The sequence below is a fragment of the Stegostoma tigrinum genome, chromosome 11 (genome assembly GCF_030684315.1).
Source record: "Stegostoma tigrinum isolate sSteTig4 chromosome 11, sSteTig4.hap1, whole genome shotgun sequence".
NCBI lineage: Eukaryota > Metazoa > Chordata > Chondrichthyes > Orectolobiformes > Stegostomatidae > Stegostoma > Stegostoma tigrinum.
Window position 1 is genome coordinate 36,133,093 of NC_081364.1, and position 24,682 is coordinate 36,157,774.

The 24,682-nt window shown below is 40.8% G+C and overlaps 1 protein-coding gene across 14 annotated transcripts in view; it reads left to right on the plus strand.

Annotated features, from left to right (window-relative positions):
* Positions 1 to 24,682, plus strand: part of chl1b (cell adhesion molecule L1-like b) — an 818,676-nt gene that overhangs the window by 366,340 nt on the left and 427,654 nt on the right. For all 14 annotated transcript variants that reach the window (XM_059649905.1, XM_059649903.1, XM_059649914.1 and 11 more), the window contains 3 exons: positions 3,158 to 3,351; positions 12,784 to 12,906; positions 14,271 to 14,441. In XM_059649905.1, coding sequence (XP_059505888.1) covers positions 3,158 to 3,351; positions 12,784 to 12,906; positions 14,271 to 14,441 — 488 coding nt within the window. The remainder of the gene's footprint in view (positions 1 to 3,157; positions 3,352 to 12,783; positions 12,907 to 14,270; positions 14,442 to 24,682) is intronic.

Sequence of the window (24,682 nt, forward strand, 5' to 3'; positions counted from 1 at the left end):
ATTTAGATCACTGAATTACTCGTGAACAAATTTGTGTCTATTTTGCCAAATAGTTTTACTCTGAAAGTCTTTGCATCTGGTGCTTGCCTGTGAGGCCTAAAACATTGTCCTACCTATGTACAAGTAAGATTTTGTAGCATGTGAAGTGGTTGGATTTCACACTCAGTATAAAACAACAGAATAACTAAAGCAATGCCTTAATATATTTTTATGACAAAATCTCTTCAAGCAAATTCAGTTTTGTAGTCCATTCTTGATCTGCAGTCAGTCATAAACATTAAATTTCTTCTCCCTCCCTGTCACTTTAAAAATAGCAACAGGTAGGTACATGTTCTGTAACAGCCCTCTTCCAACTTAGTAAAGTGCTTAATATTCAATGTAACTGTTCCATTGCTGTATAACTGTAGCTGTGAGGAACAAAAATGAAAGCATCAGATCCTGGTTAACAGTCTATTCTAAAGGACAAAGCAACATTTAAGAGTGAGACGTAGGGAAAAAGTTGCGACAAAAATGAGCAAATAAGAAAGATACACAAATGGTGGCAGAAAAATGATTGCAACAGAAAGAAGAATATCAATCATAAAAGGATGGAAGATGAACAGTAAGACAGAGATTAGCAAGAAATTGGAGATTTGAGATGAATGAAAAACGTTATTCATACGAAACAGGCTGATGCTGCTCTCTGTGCAAGGAAGGTGCAACAGATTAAACTGCCATCTCAAAACAATATAGTTTTCCTCAATTCATATATCTCACTTGGCTGTGCATTTATTGGTTTGCACTTAGAGTAAAGTTCTGCCAGGATTTATGTCAGTTTGCTCATTGATCTTGTCATTGGAAACTCAGACTGAAATTTCTGGAAAAGACAATTTTCTTCCTCAAGAATATAAACCAGCAATGTGAAATAAATGTATGCACGGTACTGTCAGAAGTGATATTGAAACTGCCTCCTGTGTTAGTGCCTCAACTTGAATCTCCTGTTTCTGCTGCTGCCTTTCTTCTTCTGAGATTAAACAGGCATCAGTTGGAAAGCCCTTTCCAGCTCCTTACCCCTAGTAAATAAATTGTGAGGCCAGATACTCAAAAACATTACAGATGCACAAAGATTAACACAGTTTTGGCTAAGTATTGTGTAAGTTTCAGTCAGAAATTTTGAAAAAGGTATTCAGAAGAAAATTACCTTCAAAGTCCAAAAGTATTTCTAAATGTGTCTTTAGATCATCCTGCACCTAAATTTTGGGTCATAAATCTATTGTTTACATAAATACAAAAGACTCAACCATGGACTGGGAATTTCTACAGTGATGAAACTGTTGTAAATGGCTTGTAATAGTTTTCAGTGAATCAATTTTGGAAACAGTGCTAATATGTACAAATTTAAAAGAATGTTTCAAAATAAAATGAACATAAGTCAATTATTCACAAATTTCCTGGTTGGGTGGCAGAGTGGGTGCTGGATGCACAATTCTCAGCCCATAATTACAATGAAGAATTCCCAGAAAATTCCAAATGACGGCAAACAGGCTTTGTTTTTCTGCTGCCATTGTCCTGCACGGTTAATGTCCACAGGACATCTACAGAGCTATCAGTGTTTGAGCTGCATCTCACCATGAATCATTAACATTAGAGCAGAAAGCAATATCACTCAAAGTCAGGAGTGTGAATCTGTTTGCACTATGATAAAATAATTGTCTTCCAGGTGAATCAGTTAGGGCAGGTACTAATCGTATTACTATCCCTGTTGAATTCTGTGAGTCATAAAAGAAGCAAATGAAGAAATTACAGAAGAATAATTCACTTTGTAACTTGATCAGAAGCATTGTAAATTGTGCAATACTTAAGTTCAACTTGGAATTGGTGATGCAATGGACCTTGTGCCTTCTCCAAACAATCAACTCCACTAGCCTAATAATAGTTACAGCCGCAAAACTCTTTCCAGCTTTGATGATAATGGAGGGAATTCCAGTCTTTTTTTCTCAAGCCCTTAGCTGACTCTTTGCAGAGAGATGCTTTTGAGTGAACAGGGTTCTTCCCTTGCTGCCTTCCACATAACAGCTCACAGCTTTCGGGAGCATTTAGATACTTCGCTTCTGTCAGTCATGTCAATGTGGCTGTGCCCAATCTCTTGTTTCCTTCACATGACATTGCTGATTCTAGGCACAACCATTTGGAGGTGAAAGAAATTACAGCAGAAGCCTCTATTTTCTGACCAATTAGGCATCCAACTCTTTGTCTTGGTTTACTCACTGCCCCCTCACTCTTGCTCCTTGTCTGAATGCCACACACTCTCCACATTTTAAATCCATGTTGTCAGTATCACTTCAAAGCCAAGGGTAACCAGGTCACCTGTGCCTATATTTCTTCCTCCACAAAAAAAAATCCCTTTACAATCACTGCAAACTCTGAAAAATTTCTTTCAAATATACATACTGCTTCTGGATCAAAGCCTATCATGTTGGCGGTTTATATTTTTGGCTGTGGTTGAATCAGCAATGGTTGTAAGTCGTGATAACAGATCAAGCAAAACGGAGGAGTGTAAAATTTTTATGTTAGTTTTTAATGAAGAGCTCATTTAAAATGCTGTTCTTCATTTTTTTTCAGTTATTACCATCGTAATAAAGCATTGCACTTTTCACACATTGCATTTAGTATGTTAAAACAGCTTGGTTATATTTGGATTAGCCATGATCTCAATAAAGAGTGAAGCAAGTTTGAGGGGACAAATGCTTCATTCCTATCCCAAACTACCTATTTAAATAGTGGCAGATGCAAAAAAAGAGTGTTCTTTTTAACTTTTGAGGACATTAAAATGTCCATATGTTTCTGCTTTTATTCTTTGGTTCACCCATATTTTGATGCAATTTTCACTCAAATTATTTTCAATTTGTTTTATTTTCATACACTCAGTTTCAATGGAAATGAGGATAACTCTGGTTTTTGAGAGTTTTATTTATTCTATCCATGCTATTTTAGCACTAAAAAGCATAAGCAGGAAACCAAGTGAATGAAATACAAATTTCATTGGAGCTTCACCCATTTAATAAATCCTCTTTGCTCTGTGGAAAATCTTTTCTGAGTGTTAAACGGATGAATTTGAAATTTGGGAAGACAAGGTATTCTATATGTTGGATAATTCAGGAAATATTTTGTTTTATAGCTTTACCTGGACTAAGGATGGCAAAGAATACGTTCCATCCCAGGATCCCCGAGTGACCGCAACCACAAACTCAGGAACATTCGTAATCAAAAACAGCAATGGAAATTTGAAGAGTTTTCAGGGAAAATATCGTTGTTTTGCCAGCAATGATCTGGGGGTAGCAATATCTGAAGAAATTGTTTTTATTACTGCAGGTAAGTTCTTCATAATTTCAGTTGTTTACTTTTAGTTATTTCATGAAAATCTGACAGTTGACGGAGTTGTTTTGAATGTCTGTTGCTGGCCTGGATGCACTTTATTTGCATATGAAACCTATTCAGCAACACGTAAGTGATTTGTTTTCGGGTTGAAATAAGATGTCAAGTGAAAGAAATTTGGAACATAAAATCGGCTGGGGTAAACTTGTTGCTGTGACTTCTACAACTTGCAGATCTGTGGTGTTCCTGGGCACTGTGAACGACAAATCAGTTTAGCTAATTGTTCGATTTATTCCATTCATTTTGAATCCTAGGGAATGTGCCAATGACCAGGATAATCTTAGCTAGAGAAGCAGAAGGAATCAATCTGGGAAACCAGGGTTTGGTGGTTACAGTCCAAGGTTATCCCGACTGAAAAGAAAGATTCTCCTAGTTCAATTTTGCACATCTTGACCTAGATTTTCTGAACCTAAGTTAAGTTGAATTGACCAATGGGAAGAGTTTGTTCAATCCACATCAAGCAAACACATCGTCCCCTTCACTTGATTTGGAATCTTTCAAAGTACCTGCTTATGCTAAATACACCCTTCCCCCAAAAATAAGCCACTTGTATAAATTTGTATCAGAGATAATAGGAACTGCAGATGCTGGAGAATCTGAGACAACAAGGTGTACAGCTGGATGAACACAGCAGGCCAAGCAGTATCAGAGGAGTAGGAAAGCTGACATTTCGGGCCTAGACTCTTCACCAGAAATGCATTTCTGATGAAGGGTCTAGACCCGAGATATCAGCTTTCCTGCTCCTAAGATGCTGCTTGTCTGCTGTGTTCATCCAGCTGTACACCTTGTTGTCTTGTATAAATTTTTGATTTAACATGTATGCCTGCTATGTGCTCAATATTGCCATCCAGCAAAAAAAAATGGAACTGAAGTAAACAATTTTGAAAACTCAAGTCCCAGAGCATCCCAGATGATACTTGTGTAGAAGTCAGCCAAACCTCATCTGATGTCATTGGCAATCTTGTCCATGGAGCTTGTGCTAATTTTGTTTCTGTTCTTTTTTTGGAATGTAAAAACCTGGCATAAAGTAAGTGTAAATGCAACAGCACAATTAGTGACAATAGCAAAGGGATGCTGTCTTCTGTTGCGTATACTGTTTTCAGAATTGTTTGCCCCTCTCCACATCAATTATTATTCACAGCATTGCTGCAACCATTGGCAAAAAAAACAATTCATGTGGTTTAGTTCTTCCGAACATGTTAAGGGTGAATGTGGGTCAAAAGGTTTTGGATGCATTTAGACTAAAGGTGGTTTAGTTCGATCCAGAGAACACTGTACCAGTTAATCCCTTATGTTCTGCAGGAACAGAGAACTGTAAATAAGCAGCAGAAGAATTTAATGAATATATCTTGGAAAATACATGAATTGTCCAAGAAATCAGCGTGCAGTGCTGTTTCAACAATAAACAAATGTAAATCAGTTACACGCAACTTTTCTTTGAAAAGAATGTGGCAGTGTTACTCTTGTGCATTAAATTGTGCTGAACCTTTCCAGGAAATCTGGAGCAAAGTTATCTCTGGAGTAGGATGCTCTAACTGTCTCTTAAAGGAGCTTGTTCACTCTGTCCTTTCTCTTTCTTGTTTCTAGTATTTTTTTGTCCCTCGTGTTGTTTTTACTGTCTTTTTCCTCATGTGCCAGTTGTCCAGAGCAAAGATGGCCCATGTTTGGGAACTGCTGGCACCCAGTCAGACCACGTGGAAGACCTTATAGAAAGCCTGTAATGTCTATTGTTTTGTCTTTGTTTCCTATTCTCCTGCAGTGTGTATATCTGTAATGTAGTGTAACTTTTTTCTTTATTTTCTCTATCTTTTGTACATAAGATTTGTTCTTAAGATGGTGCTGTGTGTGGCAACATTATAGGCTTTTCATTGCACTCCTGTTCTTTGTAATGTGGTACTAATTCTCATTCTTCTAAATATAAACAGTTATTATAAGGGGAATTGCATACTATGGTTAGTGGGGTTATACTTTGTGCATTAATAAAACCACATGTGGAGTACTGTGCACAGTACTGGCCACCTTATTTAAAACAGGATGTAAATGTGTTGGAAACAATCCTGTGAAGATTTAGCAGACCAATGCTTGGAATAGATAGATAATAAAATGTGAGGCTGGATGAACACAGCAGGCCAAGCAGCATCTCAGGAGCACAAAAGCTGACGTTTCGGGCCGAGACCCTTCATCAGAGAGGAATAGATAGGCGTCTTATGACAAAGGATTGGACATGCCAGGTTTGTGGCTTGAGGAATTCAGAACAATAAGATCTTAATTAACTAATCTGAGTTGATAATATCTTGAGGAGTCTTGGCAGGGTAGGTGGGGAGAGGATGTTTTCTCTTAAGGGAGAATTTAGAGAGATTGTTGTTTCAAAATAAGTGCTTACTCATTGAAAATAGAGATGAGGTGAGTTTATTTCTCAGAGGGCTAAGAGTGTTTAAAACACTTTCACTGAAAAGGCAGTCGGACCAGAGTCTGGATATTCTTAAGAGAGAAGTGTGCGAAAGATTGTTGGGGGAGGCAGGAATATGGATTTGAGTTTATAATCAGATCTGCCACGACCTTATCTAATGGCAGAGCAGGCTCAAAGGGCCTTATGGCCTCCTTCTGCTAGTTTTTTTCATATATTTGGATGGAATTGCTTTTACAAATATTTTCAAATGTTTCAAAGGTTCATTGTTCACTAGATGTGTCAATTCTATATGCAATATTTCAGTACATACATTCAAAGGCATAGTGTAATTTTGATTCAGTTTGAAATGTCAAAATAAATGTGCTAGTCGTATCCCACATCAATGAATAACCTTTTGCTTCTGCATTAAATAACATCTTTATGGACCATTCAGGAGAGTTCTAAACCAAATATTGGATATTTTTAATCTAAGCAGTGATTTTCTCTTCGTGTGTGTGTGTGTGTGTGTGTGTGTGTGTGTGTCTGTGTGTGTGTGTGTGTGTGTGTGTGTGTGTGTGTGTGTGTGTTTGTTTTCATCAATGAATGATGTGAGAGTTACCAACATAACTCAGATCTGCCAGGCCTGTGTTGGCTCCAAATTTATATAATCCACTGTTGTTTACGGTAGAGAATGGATGATTGCCTGCATTAAATTGATGGTGTAAGGATACATATTAAGCTAAAGCTACTCTCATAAGGATGTCCATGTCACAACAAACCTATCAAGGCAAGTTCTCAATCCATATTGCTTCTCCTGATGCATTTAATTTCATGTTTAGTTTTGAAATGTACACTAATAACTTTGAGTCAGATGAGCAATTGATTGGAATTAAATTTTGCAGCAGAAAATAAATTCAGTTTTCGTTTTTAGCTCTATAATTCATTTCATTTGCACAGTGATAGGTTGAGAATGCAGAGGTATGAGATGAATTGGGGAGCTCAAGAGCAAGAAACAGTTGGAATGTTATGAATAACAGATCCCCCTCACCCCACAGGTGAGGTTAATGGGTATAGGACTGGGACTGAAAATGGGGCATCATAATGGATGTAGGATACCTCTTACCTATCCATCTCTGATGAAATTTTACTCATGACAGTGGAGGCATCAAAAAATCAGCTCACCTGTGGGCAGACTGATGCCCTTGTGTGGTCAATTAACAGCCAATTAAGGGCATCCTTGTGCTACTTTTGGGAATTTATCTGGACTGTCAGGTGCTAAAGCTGCATGTTGGCACCCTTGTTGCCAGGCTATGGAGGTGGGAGCGTAGTGCCACTGATTTGGGCACCTGCAGCCTATTGTTGATCCTTCTTCAGTCGTCTGCCAACCCACATGCCCCAGTCCATCTGCTAAATCTGCATGCCACCCCCATCACCCCTGCTCCTCAGCAAGTCCAGCCAGTCTGCCCAGGGCTTCCCTTTATGTGCAGCTCAATGCTGCTCCTTCTGGAAGGTCCCAGGCTCAACAGTGGTTGTGAGATTTGATTGACCATCAGTCCCGGAAGGTAAGACATCCTCCCTGATGGGAGGTGAGACAGGGCATGGGGAAGGTCCCACTTGAGTCAATTAAGAGTCCACTGGCTGTGGAGCAGCCTGGTCAAGTCGTGGTTTCTTTTCACCACATCAATTAACCTATGAAAAATGATGGGGAGTCAGGTGATGTCATTGCGTCTGTCTAAAAGTCTGACAATGTGTTGTCTTGACATGCATCTAACCTGATGTGATGCTAAGTATTTTAGAAATACATCTGAATTATGAATCTCTACAAAAATTTTACAAATAATGCTCCGAAGGATATGGCTAGGAAATAATATCTATGCTGCTTGATACCAGAAGGACAATATGTACTATCTATTCATGAATATATTTTTTAACAAGAAGTGTTTAATGTTGGAAAACACCCTGCAGGGCACAAAATTACATTTTTAATCTAATTTGGGGTGACTTAGGTATGTTTGATCTGGCATTTTAATATTATTGGACAAATACTTTTGCAGTCAGATGCAGACACTTAACTTATCATAAAGTCATAGAGAGATACAGCACGGAAACAGACCCTTCAGTTCTGAGGAAGGGTCACCAGATCCGAAACGTTAACTCTGTTTTCTCCTTTACAGTTGCTGCCAGACCTGCTGAGCTTTTCCAGCAACTTTGTTTTTGTTCCTGATTTACAGCATCCACAGTTGTTTTGGTTTTTGTTTCTTTCAGTTCAGCTTGCCCAAGCTGGCCAGATATCTTAAAGTAATCTAGCCCCATTTGACAGCATTTGGCCCACATCCCTCTTAAACCCTTCCTGTTCATGTAGCCATCCAGATGCCTTTGAAATGTTGCTATTGTATCAGCCTCCACCACCTCCTCTGGCAGCTCATTCCATACACGCATCATCCTTTGCGTGAAAAAAGTTGCCTGTCGGATCCTTGTTAAAGCTTTCCCCTCTCACCCTCAACCTATACCCTCCGGTTTTGCACTTCCCTACCCCAGGCAAAAGACCTTGGCTGTTCACCCAATCCATGCTCCTCATGATTTTATAAACCTCTGTATGGTCACCACTCAGCCTCCGACGCTCCAGGGAAAATGCCCCCGCCGATTCAGCCTCTCACAATAGCTCAAACCCTCCATTCCTGGCAATATCCTTGCAAATATTTTCTGCACCTTTTCAGTTTTAACAATATCTTTCCCATAGTAGGGAGACTGGAACTGAATGCACTATTCCAAAAATGGCCAAATCAATGTCCTGCACAGCCTTCAGATGACATCTCAGCTCCTATACTCAGTGAACAGAAACAAGTTGCTGCAAAGCTCAGCAGGTCTGGCAGCATCTGTGCAGAATGATCAGAGTTAATGTTTCGGTTCCTCACTGGACCTGAAATTGAACTCTGATTTTTCTTCACAGGTGCTGCCAGACCCACTGAGCTTTTCTAGCAACTTTTGATTTTGTTCCTGATTTACATCATCTGCAGTTCTTTTGGTTTTTATTTCCTGTAAATGTACTGACCAATGAAGGAAAATATAACGAACACCTTGTTCACAACCTTGTCTACCTGCGACTCCACCAGCAAGGAATTATGAACCTGCACTCCAAGGTCTCTTTGTTCAGCAACACTCCCCAGGACCCTGTATAAGTGTATAAGTCCTGCCCTGATTTGCGTTTCTAAAATGCAATAGCTCACATTTATCTAAATTAACTCCATCTGCCATTCATCAGCCCATCTGGTTAAGGTCCCATTCAACTTTGGCATAATCTTCTTCACTGTCCAATGTTTCTCACACATAAACAGGCAGAGAGAGCTTTAATTTCAAAATACTGTGTTCCAACAGTACAACCTTCCCCCAGCACTGAACTGTCAGCTTGATTATATAATCCAGTATGGATTTTGAACACAAGTAGCTCTGAATTTGGGCTGATGATATTACACTTGGAATGGCATGTGCTTTGATTAAGTCTTGAACCAAACAAAGCACATATTTTTCTGTTAAAGGAAATGTTTCTACCATTCTAGTACATGGAATGTCTCCAATAAATGTTCCTACTTCAGTTGTGGAATGTATTTTTTTGGTGCCAAATTCTTTTTTTTTTGCATTTTTAGGTGATTGTTTCTGTTCATCAAGTTGATAAACTATAATGGAAAATGGAATACTTTTCCATTCTGGCCCGCTGCATCAGGTTGTTCAGCCAGCCAGAATACTGTCCTGTTCTGGAACAAAATACTTGCACTTTAACTGCAGCAGAGCTACTGGCCCACATTAAGGTTCTTAATAATTTTCTTCCCCAATTCCCTCACCAGATGGACTTGCAATCTCTTTAATTGTCGTCATAATTCCATAATACCAAATAGCAGGGAAGCATGTCCTGTTCCTCACAATCACTGGAAAATGGACGAGACTTTCTAAAAGTTCTTTCTTTTCCCAGTGCTAAGTGGTAAAGAAATAACACCTTGTGATGCATTTAAATAGTGTCTGAAAGATGAAAACATCAATTGCAAACATACTATTGATGCAATCTTAATTCTTTGTGTATTTCAATACTTGACTTTACTTTTCCCTTGTGCAATGGAAACATATGACAAGTTGAAAATTACCTCAGCAATTCTTACCCTATCCATGTCTCTCAGGATTTTATAAACTTCGATAATGTCACCCTCTCAGCCTCTGATGCTCCAGGGAAAATAACCCAGCCTTTTCAGCCTTTCCCCATAGCTCAAACCCTCGAACCTGGGTGACAGCCTTGTAAATCTCTTTTGAACCCTTGGATGGTTCACAACAGGGTGGGGGAATCCAAAACTAGGGGGCATAGGTTTAAGGTGAGAGGAGAAAGATTTAAAAGGGACCTAAGGGGCAACTTCTTCGTGCAGAAGGTGCTGCGGAAGGAAGTGGCGAAGGCTGGTACAAATCACAACAGTCAAAAGTCATAGGAAGGGTTGAGTTGGACTGAGGGTGCTGAGCTGTAGTGTTATGTGACTGTCCAATTCGGAACTGAAGAGTTTGTTTCCACATGACATTTGAAGCAATGATGGGAAAAATACAACAAAAAGTCCTACATTTGGAGTGACTTAAAGTCTCTGAAATTTCTAAAGCATTTTATGTGCAATGCAGTGGATTTTCTGTATTACTGTCCATTTTACAGTCAATGAGACTCCAGGATTGTTTGGGATACAGAGTAAATTCCCCATGATTCTTTGAATTATACCATGGCAGCTTCAACATTCATGGGTAAATGTGCTTAGGACCTTAAACCACTGAGGTTGGGTGAGATTATTTTTTAATCCAAGCTGACTGAAGCCCATCTCTAACTCATTCACACCTGGATTTAACAGTACGTAAAGATGAGTGTTGCCAATTCTTATTTTAAGTTGTTCACTATGAAGTGGTTTTCATTGGCAAGGACAATATTTATTGCCCATGTGTAATGACCCTGAATGGTATGTTTTTGAGCGAGTGTTTTGAACCGTTGTAGTCTGTGCCAATGTATCCTTACAGCACTATTAGGTAGGGAATGCCCAGCTTTGATGCAGTGATTGTGAAAGCATGGTATGACCTTGGAGGGTAACCTGCAGGTAGGTGAGACTCTCATGCACCAACTTCCCTTGTTGTCATACATGTTAGGAGTTGTACATTTAAGAGGTGCTGGTGAAGGAACATTGGTGAGTTGGTTCAGAACATCAGTGCACTGCATTGTGACAGCTTATGAGCAAGTAAACATTTACAGTGGAGTGCTAATCGAAAGGGCACATTTTCATGGATGGCAGTGTTGGCAGTCATCCAGCCAAGTGCACAATGTTTCATAACACTCTTTATACCTTGTAATTTCTGGGAAACCTTTGGGGATGAGTGCCTTCCACTCAGTATCCAGCCTGTGATGTACTATGCCCTGTCCGTGCAAAGTGCTCATTTAAGTTTATCTTAGCAGAATTCAGGTTTGCTCTTGCCCTCTGGTGACCTGGCATCTGTGCGACAATTGCTTTCTTCATTGCCTGGAGGCAATTTATGCCCACATTGCAGTTCTAACCAACCCTCTAAAGTACAGTGTGCATTTTTGACCCAGTGGCTGTGAACATGGTGGTGAATAATTTTTTTTTCATCTCCACTACTTGCCCAGTTGCAGTAATATTATATGCAAGTGGAGAAAGAGAGAAAAGGAGTGTTGTGTTCAGGCAAGAGTTGGGGGCATAAGCAAACTTGGTAGCATTTGTAGTCTCTGGATCAGATGAAATTGAGCGAGGTGGGAGAACTGGGATGTTAGGAAGATTAACTATCGGTGTATAATCATTTCTACTTGTTTTAGTCCCACTTTTATTACAATGGTGAAAAATTGCAGCATGCTGCTGTGCAGAAGTTTCTGGGTGTACAGTTTTGGTCTCCTTACTCGAGAAAGTAAGTTACTAGAAAGTGTGCAGAGCAGGTTGATTCTGGAGTTGAGACGGTTGCCTCATGGGGACACATTGGGTAGACCGGGATCATACTCAATGGAATTTAGAAGAATGAGAAAGAATCTTATAGAAACACATAAAATTATGGAGGCAATAGAGAACCTAGAATCAGGAACACTGTTTCCACTGGCAGGTACAATTAAAACTCCGGGGCATAGCCTCAAAATTAGGGGGAACAGATTTAGGACTGAGTTGAGGAGGAACTTCTTCACCTAAAGAGTTGTGAATCTGTGGAATTTCCTGCCCAGTGAAGCAAGGCTACCTTGTTCAATGTTTTTAAGGCAAAGGTAGGTTTTTGAACAGTGAAGGAATTAAGGGTTATAGAGGCTGGATGGTAAGTGGAACTGAATCAACAAAAAGATCAACCATGATCTTACTGAATGGCAGAGCAGGCTCAATGTGCCAGATGGCTTACTCCTGCTCCTATTTCTTATGTTCGTATTAGCCACAGTGTCAGTGATGACCACTTGCTGGGAATGGTTTTCTCCACTAGAGTGTGAACATGCATTTTTGCCTGGACCTGGCTGCGTGACAACCAATGCCTGCAATTATGTGCTGACTTACCCCGAAAGAGTGAGGAAAATATGCTACTAAGTGTGGTGTAATGTGTTCAGATGATACGACTGTGCAGACTGAATAAGTTGGCGGTGCATACAGTCTGTGAGATGAGCCTGTGAGACATGCAGTAGCGTCATGTATGTGAGGACAATGTAAAGCTACAAGAATTAGATTACAGTCATGATAGAATCATGATTGATGGAGATTGTTGGTAGGCGATGATTGTGGGTGTGACACATTGAGTAGTGTATGAGCATCATGATGCAGTTAATGAAATAAGAAATTTGACATTTACTGACCTTGAACAGGGATCTAGTTCATTTAACTGAGATTGTCTGTTTGGCTTGTGCCCTCATTGCTTTATTTAATACTTGAAATTAACATGTTCCGTTTCTAGCGACTATGCATTTTATGAGTAACGCCTTTGTTTTTTTCCAGCTATCCCCAGATTTCCAAAAGAGAGTACAAAACATTTTGAAGTTGAGGAGGGAGATGCTGTAGTATTACCATGCAACCCTCCCAGTGGGCCACTTCCATTAAATATTTATTGGATGACTAGCAGTAAGTGCCATTTCTTACACATTTATGACAGCACATACCAGCCAGCTGTTTAACTAAATTGTTAACTTTGGTCATTATTGCATCTGTTGATGTCTTCTTCAGCCTCAATAGACTTTTTGTTTCTGATTATGAAATTTTCACCGATAGCAAACAAAATAACTAAAATGTAAATGAAAAGGTTGGGGAATAAAATCAATTTTAATTTTACAATTCTTCTGTTGTAACAGCTGTCACTCTGAAATTACATTGATTTTATAGACTCATTTGGAACATTTAAAATATTACATAGCAGAGGCACATCATATACATCATTTAGGAAAACTAAATCAAACTGAGAGATAATACAAAATAAATAAAAATGCAAACACTGAGCACAAAAATGCAAAAATTAACATAGTCTTGGTTAATTGAAGAAATATAAAGAAAATCAAAAGGTGAGAATATAGAAAATAAGAATTTTGAAAAAAAGTAAAAAAATGCATTGGTATCAAGATGAACGCGCATCTTCTGCAACTATGTTAGGAAAAACAATATAGCTAAGAGGTATGTAGACATCTTGAAAACTGACGGTGCTGACATTGTAAATGAAAAGAAAGATGTCATGAATTATTGCTTTGTGTCAGTAATACTGAATTACTGTAAAGCATAAGGTGAGATGTTAGAGATCCCAAGAAAACTAAATTGAATAAGAGACAGATCTCTGATTTGAATGTTTTGATTTAAAAGGCTTTTCTGAACTCAAAGTCTAGTCTCCAGCTGTTCATATTTCATTATATTAGGATTGCATGAGTGATGAGATTCTGGAAGCATATGGTAATTATTTGGACAGACAGTTGCACAGAAAGTGTGATTTCCTGTTTCATGTTAAAAATAAAGTTGGTTACGTACCTTTCTGGTCTTAACATCCACCAGTAGTGAGAGGCAAATTGTATGTACCACTGATATGCTCCCTGTAAATAGTGGTAGTTGTACTTAGAGAATCATGAAAGTTTTGCAATTTGAGTTTCCATGCTATAATATTTAGCACACCAGAGAGATGTGATTAATCAACAAATTGGCCTTATTTTGTTCTTGCTTTCGTTAGATTTCCTTTTAACTGCATTACCAGTTGTCAGAATAAACAGCACTTCTCTTGATCCAAATGAATAATTGTGAATCTGAAAGTTAGATCTAGCTACCTTTATGAAAATCAGTGTTATTAATTTTTGTAAATCATTGGCGTTATTATTACAATTGTACCATCAATTGTTGGGATGAAATTAATGGCTTTTTATGAATTGTAGAAATGAAATTGCAAAAGAGTGTGAACAAATCACCAGTTTAAACAAATTTTATGGTTTCATGAATGTTGTTTTAATTTTCAGAGATACAGCGCATACAGCAAAACAGCAGAGCTTCCCAGGGGCTTAATGGAGATCTTTACTTTTCAAATGTCCAGTCATCTGATAGCCGGGAAGACTACCTATGTTTTGCACACTTTTCCCAAACGAGAACAATTGCACAGAAAGAACCCATCAGCCTGATTGTTATGCCATGTAAGTTTTGTTCTTTTAGTAGCCAGGCAGAAAGAATTCATTGTACATAGCCTTATTATCTCAAAATAAAAGGCAATGTTATGGTTGTAACTGTGGGACGATGAACGGCAATGCTACAGTTAAGGAGGTAATATCAAGAGAGCCAGCTTCACGGAATATAACTGAATAATGGAGTTAAAGCATTATGCTTTTTGTGGGATTTCAGGGTGTACGGTCAGTTCTTGATGGCCTGTTAATACAAATTCTGACCTGATTTATTGCTTTCCTTCCATTTATATGATTGATTCAAATGTCACCTGTATTTTATTGTATTTCATCATCCTGTGATTCAGAGGAACATTAAATTCCCTGTTAAGATATTCTGAAAGTCCTTTTGACACTCAGGCACAAGCATTTCTTTTCTATGTGAGGGTTTATTTTTCTTGTAGACCCCTAGGAACAGATGTTTCTGTTTGAGAGGTAGAAGCTAGAATCAGATGTAATGGCATTACAGTTGTATAAAGGTGAACTACAAGACATCAGATTGTTTTGGGAGGAGCCGGCAAGAGTTGATAGCATGGGGAACTGAGCAGGGAAACGGTGGAGCAGCAATGGCAGGAGTTTCTGGGGGTAGTTCGGGTGATACAGCAGAAATTCATCACAAGGAAGAAGAAACATACTACGGGGATGATGAAGCAACCATGGCTGACAAGGGAAGTCAGGGAACAAGGCAATAAGTGGCGAGAAGGTGAAAAGTGAGGGAAAGCTGGCCAGTCAAGTAAAGTAAGATTGTTGGTTTTTTTTGGGATATCTGAAAGCTAAGAGAGAGGCAGAGTGATCAATGGACCATTAGAAAATGAGGCTGGAGAAGTAGTAATGGGGAGCAAAGAAATGGCAGAGGAACTGAATAGGGACTTTGCATCAGTCTTCACAGTGGAAGGCACTAGCAGCATACCAGAACTTCAGGAGAGTCAGGGAGTAGAGGTGAGTGTAGTAGCCATCACAAAGGAGAATGTATTGGAGAAGCTGAAAGGTCTGAAGGTAGATAAACACCCCAGACCAAATGGACTACACCCAAGGGTTGAAAGGAAGTAACTGAGGAGATTGCAGAAGCATTGGTGGTGATCTTTCAAGAATCGCTAGAGTCAGGAAGGGTCCTACAGGGCTGGAAAAGGGCTAATGTTCCACCCCTAATTAAAAAGGGAGGGAGGCAGAAGATAGAAAACTATAGATCAATTAGCCTGATTTCAGTTATTGGTAAAGTTTTAAATTCCATTAAGGATGGAATTGTTTAATACTTGGAAGTGCATGGTAAAATAGTTTTGAGCAGCATGGCTTCAAGTGAAGGCATGCTTGACAAATCTGTTAGTATTCTTTGAGGAGGTAGTGGGCAAGTTAGACAAAGGAGAGCCAGTGGATGTGATCTATTTGGATGCCCAGAAGGCCTTTGACAAGATGCTTGAATAAGATAAGAGCCCATGATTTTGTTGCTGACAACATTCCTGCAATAGTATTGAAGACTTGTGTTCAAGAATTTGTTGAACTCCTAGATGTTATTTGTATGGATTTTCTTTTGCCATCAGAATACAATGGAATCCATAAACTCTGGAAAATATGATTTTCGAGGAGGTGATGGCCAACTAGTATTATTGCTTACAGTATTCATCCAGAAACTCAGCCAATGTGCTGGGGAACTGGGTTCCAATCCACCCAGTTGGTGGAATTTGTATTCAAGAAAAAAATTCTGGACTTCAGAATCTTCTGATTACCATGAAATAATTGTTGATTGTTGAAAAATCCAACTGGCTTACTAATGTCCTTCTGGGCAAGAAATCTTCCCACTTCACCAGGTCTGGCCTACATATGACTCCAGACTCTCATCAATGTTGTTTATTCTCAGCTGCCCTCTGAAGTGGCCATGCAATTCACTCAGTCGTAACAATCACTATGAATTCTCAACAAAGTAATGAAAGCAAAAGGACCATTGGTCTAGGCACAGGAAATGACAACAGCAGAAATAACTCTGTCAACTCTGCAAAGCCTTCCTAACTAACATCTGGGAGGTGTTGGGAGAGCTGTCTCACAGACTAGTCAATCTGACATAGTCACACTCATGGAATCATACCTTACAGACAATGTTCCAGACACCACCATCACCATCCCTAGATATATCCTGTCCCACCGGCAGGACAGACGCAGCAGAGGTAGCATCACAGTGGTACACAGTCGGGACGTAGTTGCTCCGGGAACCCTCAACATTGACTCTGGACCCCTTGAAGCCTCATGCCTTCAGGTTAAACATTGGCCAGGAAATCTCCTGCTGATCACCACGCACCATCCTGCCTCCACTGATGAATCAATACTCCTCCATATTGTACAACACTTGAAAGAAACACTGAGGGTGGCAATGGAACAAAATGTGCTATGGGTGGGGGATTTCAATGTCCACTAACAAGAATGGCTCAGCAGTAGCACGACTGATAGAGCTAGTTGGGCCCTAAGGGATATAGCTGCTAGACTCCGCCTACAGCAGATGGTGAGACAACCAATAAGAGGGAATAACATGCTTGGCCTCGTCCTTACCAAGTGCCATCTGCAGGCCATGACAGTAGTTGTTCGTGGCTGCCACATTATTCTTGTGGAGTCAATGACTTTCCTTCACATTAAGAATACCCACTATCATAATGCTAAATAGGACCAACTTCAAAAAAAATCTAGCAACTCAAGAATGGGCCTCAATGAGGCGCTCTCGTCTACCAATAGATGCAGAATTGTGCTCTAGCACAATAGACTGGCACATCCCAATGCACTCCCCCCACCTCTCTCTCCCCGCTCCCCCCCACTCAACCATTATAATCAGTCCAGGGGATCAAAGCTGGTTCAGTGGAGAGTGCAGGAGGGCATCCCAGGAACAACACCAGGAATACTTGAAGATGAGGTGTCAACCAAATAGGACTACTGCTGTGTCAAACAATGGAAGCAGCAAGTGATGGATAGAGCAAAGTATTCCATAATCAACAGATCAGATCTGAGCTCTACAGTCCTGTCACATCAAGTCGTGAATCTTGGTAGACAATTCAACAGCTCAGTGGAGGAGGACGTTCCACAAATATTTCCATCCTCAATGATAGAAGAACCTAACACATCAGTTCAAAATACAAGGCTGAAGCATTTCTCAGCAATCTTCAGCCAGAATTTCCAATTGGATGATCCATCTTGGCCTTCTCCAATGGTCCTCAGCACTACTGATACCAGTCTTCAGCCAATTCGATTCACTCTACATGATCTCAAGAAACGGTTGGAGACACAGGATACTGCAAAGAGCAGGCCCTCACAACACTCCGGGAATAGTACCGAAGACGTGTGCTCCAGAATTTGCCGCTTCCCTAGCCATGCTGTTCCAGTACAGTTACAAAGTTGCCTGTATCTACCAGACGATGTGGAAAATTGTCCGCATATGAAAACGCAGGACAAATCCAACCTAGCCGATTACCATCACGTCAGTCTACTCTTGATCATCAGCAAAGTGATAGAAAGTGTCATCAACAGTGCTATCAAGTGCTCAGTATTAACCTGTTCGGTGACGCCCAGTTTAGATTCTGCCGCTCAACTCCTAACCTCATTACAGCCTTGGTTCAAACTTAGCAAAAGAGCTGAATTTCAGAGGTGAGGTGAGAGTGCCAGCCCTTGACACCAAGGCTGCATTCGACTGAGTGTGGCATCAAGGAGCCCTAGTAAAAGTGGAATGGCTACTGGGGGTAGACTCTCCACCACTTGGTTTCATACCCGGCACATAGGAAGATGGTTGTGGTTGTTGGAGATCAGTCATCTCTGCAGGAGTTTACCAGGGTGGTGTCCTAGGCCCAAACGTCTTCAGGTGCTTCTTCAATGACCATCCTTTCATCAAAAAGTGAGAAGTGGGGATGTTTGCCAAAGATTGTAAAATGTTCAGCACCATTCACGACTCATCAGCTACTGAAACAGTCTATTTCAAATGCCTGGACAGCATTAATGCTTTGACTGACAAGTGGCAAGTAGGTTGCATACCATATAAATGCCAGACTATGACCATCTCCAATAAAAAAACAATATAACCACCCTCCTTGACATTCAGTGGTGTTACCATCATCAAATCCACCCAACCCCATCAATCTTCTGGAGGTTACCATTGACCAGATATTCAAATGAACTCATCACATAAATGCAATGGCTACAAGAGCAGGTCAGAGGCTAGGGATACTGCGGTGGGTAACACACCTCCTGACATCCCAAAGCCTGTCTGCCAACTACATGGCACAAATTGGGAGTGTGATAAATGCTCCCTACTTGCCTGGATGGGTACATCTTCAACAACAATCAAGAAGCTTGACATCATCCAGTGCAAAGCAACTTCATTGGCATCACATCCACAAGCACTCACCCCTTCCTCCACCAATGCTCAGTAGCAGTTGCACTTACTATCTACATCATGCACTGCAGAAATTCACTGAAGATCCGAAAACTACTCTTACCAAATCCATGTCCGTTTTCATCCAGAAGGACAAGGGCAGCAGATAAATAGGAACTCCACCACCTGCAAGTTCTTCTCCAAGCCATCACCATCCTGATTTGGAAACATACCGATGTTCTTTCAATGCTGGTGGTTCAAAATCCTGAAATTCCCTCCCTAAGGGCATTGCGTTCCTTAATGGACCCTACAGCACGTGGACTACAGCTGTTCAAGATGACAGCTCACCACCACCTTCTCAAGAGCCATGCAGAATGGGGAATAAATGTTAGTCAGTCAGCAATGCCCAAGTCTCATGAGTAAATTTTAAAAAAATGGAGTGCCTGTTTAAAAATGTATCTATTTTCTAACCAACCTTTTCAGAAATGCGAGTACATAAGTGTGTTTGCTTTAATGCAAGGAGTATCAGGAATAAAAGTGATGAACTTAGAGCATGGATCAGTACCTGGTGCTATGATGTTGTGGCCATAACAGAGACATGGGTTTCTCATGGGCAGGAATGGTTGCTGGATGTTCCAGGGTTTAGAACATTTAAAAAGAATAGGGAGGGGGGAAAAAGAGGAGGGGGTGTAGCACTACTAATCAGAGAGGGTATCACAGCTACAGAAGCTTCCTTTGTCGAGGAAGATCTGCCTACTGAGTCAGTATGGGTGGAAATTAGGAACAGCAAGGGAGTAGTCACCTCGTTAGGGGTTTACTACAGGCCCCCCAATAGCAGCAGGGAGATTGAAGAAAGCATAGGTCGACAGATTTTGGAAAAGTGTGGACGCAGTAGGGTTGTTGTAATGGGTGACTTTAATTTTCCTAATATTGATTGGAACCTCCTTCGAGCAGAAGATTTGAATGGAGCTGTTTTTGTAAGGTGTGTTCAGGAGGGTTTCCTAACGCAGTACGTTGACAGGCCGACGAGGGGAGAGGCCATTCTAGACTTGGTGCTCGGAAACGAGCCGGGGCAGGTATCAGATCTTGTGGTGGGGGAGCATTTTGGTGATAGTGACCATAACTGCCTCACATTTTACATAGCTATGGAGAAGGAGAGGATTAGGCAGAATGGGAGGATATTTAATTGGGGAAGAGGAAACTATGATGCGATTAGACATGAGTTAGGAAGCATGGACTGGGAGCAGTTGTTCCATGGTAAGGGAACTATAGACATGTGGAGATGGTTTAAGGAACAGTTGTTGGGAGTGATGAGTAAATATGTCCCTCTGAGACAGGCAAGAAGGGGTAAGATTAAGGAACCTTGGATGACGAGAGCGGTGGAGCTTCTAGTGAAAAGGAAGAAGGTAGCTTACATAAGGTGGAGGAAGCTAGGGTCAAGTTCAGCTAGAGAGGATTACATGCAGGCAAGGAAGGAGCTCAAAAATGGTCTGAGGAGAGCCAGGAGGGGGCACGAGAAAGGCTTGGCAGAAGGAATCCGGGAAAACACAAAGGCATTTTACACTTACGTGAGGAATAAGAGAATGGTCAAAGAAAGAGTAGGGCCGATCAGGGATAGCATAGGGAACTTGTGTGTGGAGCCTGAGGAGGTAGGGGAAGCCCTAAATGAGTTTTTTGCTTCTGTCTTTACGAAAGAAACCAACTTTGTAGTGAATGAAACCTTTGAAGAGCAGGTGTGCATGCTGGAATGGATAGAGATAGAGGAAGCTGATGTGCTGAAAATTTTGTCAAACATTAAGATTGACAAGTCGCCAGGCCCGGATCAGATTTGTCCTCGGCTGCTTTGGGAAGCGAGAAATGCAATTGCTTCGCCACTTGCGAAGATCTTTGCATCCTCGCTCTCCACTGGAGTCGTACCTGAGGACTGGAGAGAGGCAAATGTAATTCCTCTCTTCAAGAAAGGAAATAGGGAAATCCCCGGCAATTATAGACCGGTAAGTCTCACGTCTGTCGTCTGCAAGGTGTTAGAAAGGATTCTGAGGGATAAGATTTATGACCATCTGGAAGAGCATGGCTTGATCAAATACAGTCAACACGGCTTTGTGAGGGGTAGGTCATGCCTTACAAACCTTATCGAGTTTTTTGAGGATGTGACTAGAAAGGTTGATGAGGGTCGAGCTGTGGATGTGGTGTATATGGACTTCAGTAAGGCATTTGATAAGGTTCCCCATGGAAGGCTCATTCAGAAGGTCAGGAGGAATGGGATACAGGGGAACTTAGCTGCTTGGATACAGAATTGGCTGGCCAACAGAAGACAGCGAGTGGTAGTAGAAGGAAAATATTCTGCCTGGAAGTCAGTGGTGAGTGGGGTTCCACAGGGCTCTGTCCTTGGGCCTCTACTGTTTGTAATTTTTATTAATGACTTGGACGAGGGAATTGAAGGATGGGTCAGCAAGTTTGCAGACGACACAAAGGTCGGAGGTGTCGTTGACAGTGTAGAGGGCTGTTGTAGGCTGCAGCGGGACATTGACAGGATGCAGAGATGGGCTGAGAGGTGGCAGATGGAGTTCAACCTGGATAAATGCGAGGTGATGCATTTTGGAAGGTCGAATTTGAAAGCTGAGTACAGGATTAAGGATAGGATTCTTGGCAGCGTGGAGGAACAGAGGGATCTTGGTGTGCAGATACATAGATCCCTTAAAATGGCCACCCAAGTGGACAGGGTTGTTAAGAAAGCATATGGTGTTTTGGCTTTCATTAACAGGGGGATTGAGTTTAAGAGTCGTGAGATCTTGTTGCAGCTCTATAAAACTTTGGTTAGACCGCACTTGGAATACTGCGTCCAGTTCTGGGCGCCCTATTATAGGAAAGATGTGGATGCTTTGGAGAGGGTTCAGAGGAGGTTTACCAGGATGCTGCCTGGACTGGAGGGCTTATCTTATGAAGAGAGGTTGACTGAGCTCGGTCTCTTTTCATTGGAGAAAAGGAGGAGGAGAGGTGACCTAATTGAGGTATACAAGATAATGAGAGGCATGGATAGAGTTGATAGCCAGAGACTATTTCCCAGGGCAGAAATGGCTAGCACGAGGGGTCATAGTTTTAAGCTGGTTGGTGGAAAGTATAGAGGGGATGTCAGAGGCAGGTTCTTTACGCAGAGAGTTGTGAGAGCATGGAATGCATTGCCAGCAGCAGTTGTGGAAGCAAGGTCATTGGGGTCATTTAAGAGACTGCTGGACATGCATATGGTCACAGAAATTTGAGGGTGCATACATGAGGATCAATGGTCGGCACAACATTGTGGGCTGAAGGGCCTGTTCTGTGCTGTACTGTTCTATGTTCTATGTTCTATGTTCTATATAACTGGGCAGGTAGAACGTGAACCTCGGTGTCCAAGTTCAGAGGTAGAGGCGCTACCACTGTACCACAAGAACCTCCAGGTTACCTTTATTCTTGAAAGCCAGACTGCTTTTCACAATTGGTTCAGCGAAAAGTAACCATTAGAATACAACTGTTCTCTGCATCGTTACAAATAGAGGACAGACAGGACGGTCCTCCCCTTCTTTACCTCTCAGTGGACTGAAGATACATGTGTCATTGGAGAGCAAAAATGTTTTAAACTCCATCAGAGTGTCATGATTATTTAGAGCAGAAAAATACAATGTTTTCTTGTAATCCTTTAATGAGGTGGATATCACTCAACACCTGATATATATTTGTAAGCAGAATTCACTCACACAGACGTAAAGAAAATGTTCTAATTACGAGTAAAAAGGTAGCATACACTGAAGTCTTCAAAGTCCAAAACTTCCTTGCTTCTTTAAAGATGAAAACTCAAAACATTGAAAGTTAATGATATCTTTTTGATCTACTGAAGAAATACAATCTCAAAAGTGAAAATGACAAGTTTGCAACAGTTTACGGTCAAATGTTTCTCTGGCTTCACTGGTTGAGCTCAGATTGAGATCCTGTCACAAAATTCTAGTTTATTTCTTCATAAAGATTGGTGAAAACCAGCCCAAATTTTCATTTTCCTGATGAACTTTAGGCAGCTTTTTTTGTTCTTGCTGATCAGGAAACTTTTCACTCACACTTTTGATGCTTCCCTGATGGATCTTAAGTGCTTCCCATCACAAAACTGGTTTCTGTCATGTAATCATGTCATCTTTCATTGTCTTCACAAATGGTCTGTGATAAGTTGGTCATTGACATACAATAAGGACTGAATTTCACCGCTTCACCCATCATTGTGATAGAATAACTTCTTTCATGTCCCCATTCTTTGGAATTCTTCTCTGCAACCGGAAGGTCTGGGGGCCAATTGTGAATCAGTTTCTGTATTTGGATAAGGGCAGCTGTTATTCCACTGCAGAGGTCTGTGACATTGTGATTCCTTCTCAAGGAATGTCCTAAACTCTGTTTCTACGTTAAATTCTTGCCCAGACATAGCAACTATCTTTAAAACCTTAGGAATTCTATGTACCTTAGCAGCAAAGAACAAGGTCAACTGACCCCTTCAAGTCTATTTTTAATTTTACAAACACGAGGTGTGTCTAAATCCATGTGTCCACATTGAGCATAATATTGTATCTTTTTAAACTGTGCTGGAAAGATCTATCCTCCTCCTGCAAACCCTCCCAAATACACACACACACACACACACACACACACACACACACAATACAAAAGAGACTTTCCAGCCACGTGATCAGTTGATGAACTTCATCTGAAAATGTTTGTTTCATGCCTCCACTGAGGCATGTGATAGTGACATATATGTTTCCTGAAGCTTTCACTGTTTAGCCTTGTGTACAGTGCAGCACAGGGACAGGCCTTCGGCCCAACAAACCTGTGCCGAATTCCTAATCCCTGTTTAGGCCTGCTACTTATTGCCCAGGAGTGGACTCAGAACATCTGTTTGTCTCCTGTTCATGTGCCTATCAAGATCAGCCTGTTTCCAACAACTCCACTGGCAGTGCATTCCAGGCAGCCACCAGTTTCTATGTGGAAGATTTTCTCCTCCCCTCACCCCTAAACTTGCCCCCTCTGTCCTTGAGACTGTGTCATCTTACAACAGTCCATTCACCCTGGAAAATAAGCCTCTGAACAGTGCAATCCTCTGGATTGTGAATGTCTCTGCATGATAACATAGTACGTCAGTATCTTATGTGATTCTTTATCAGTCTTTTACCCTGCTTTTTTTGCCTTCCTATCAATGCATCACAGCTTGAAACCAACTTCAAAAGGAGTTGTCTGTTAAACAGGCATTCGCCACTGGATAGTGTACACAAACTAGTTACAAATGTAGGCCATTTGACTCTTCCATTCTACTCCCCCATTGAACGTGATTATGGCTGATCCTCTACCTTGATGCCATATTCTTACTTTTTCCCCAATTCCCTTGATCTGTTAATACCTAAAAACCTATCAGGCTGCCAATGGTTTGAATGGGTAAATACAAATGAGCTGAGAATGACATGAGGACACATTACTTTTTCGACCTTTTCCACTATATTTCCACAAGGTCATATTCTCACTTACAAAAAGAATGCTTCAGGGTTCTGCAGGTTTCAAAATGAGGCACCTTAGGAGAAGTATCTGCAGTGCTCTGATTTGCCATTACCATATTCTGTTTGGCTTGAGTAGCTTTTATAGTCATTTTTGCTGATCTCGATTACTTCTCCCATCTATATTTGTGCTGGCAGCCATATACCTCTTGCCAACAATTTCTTCAGACAAGGCACTGTGGGAATTCTCTCCCATCACAGGAATGCTGTGAAATCAAACTGGAAGTTACCCCACATCATAACATATAGACAAAATTAAACTTATCTGTACTTATCAGAGGAGCAGTGCTTGTAGTAGCTTTGCTCTACAA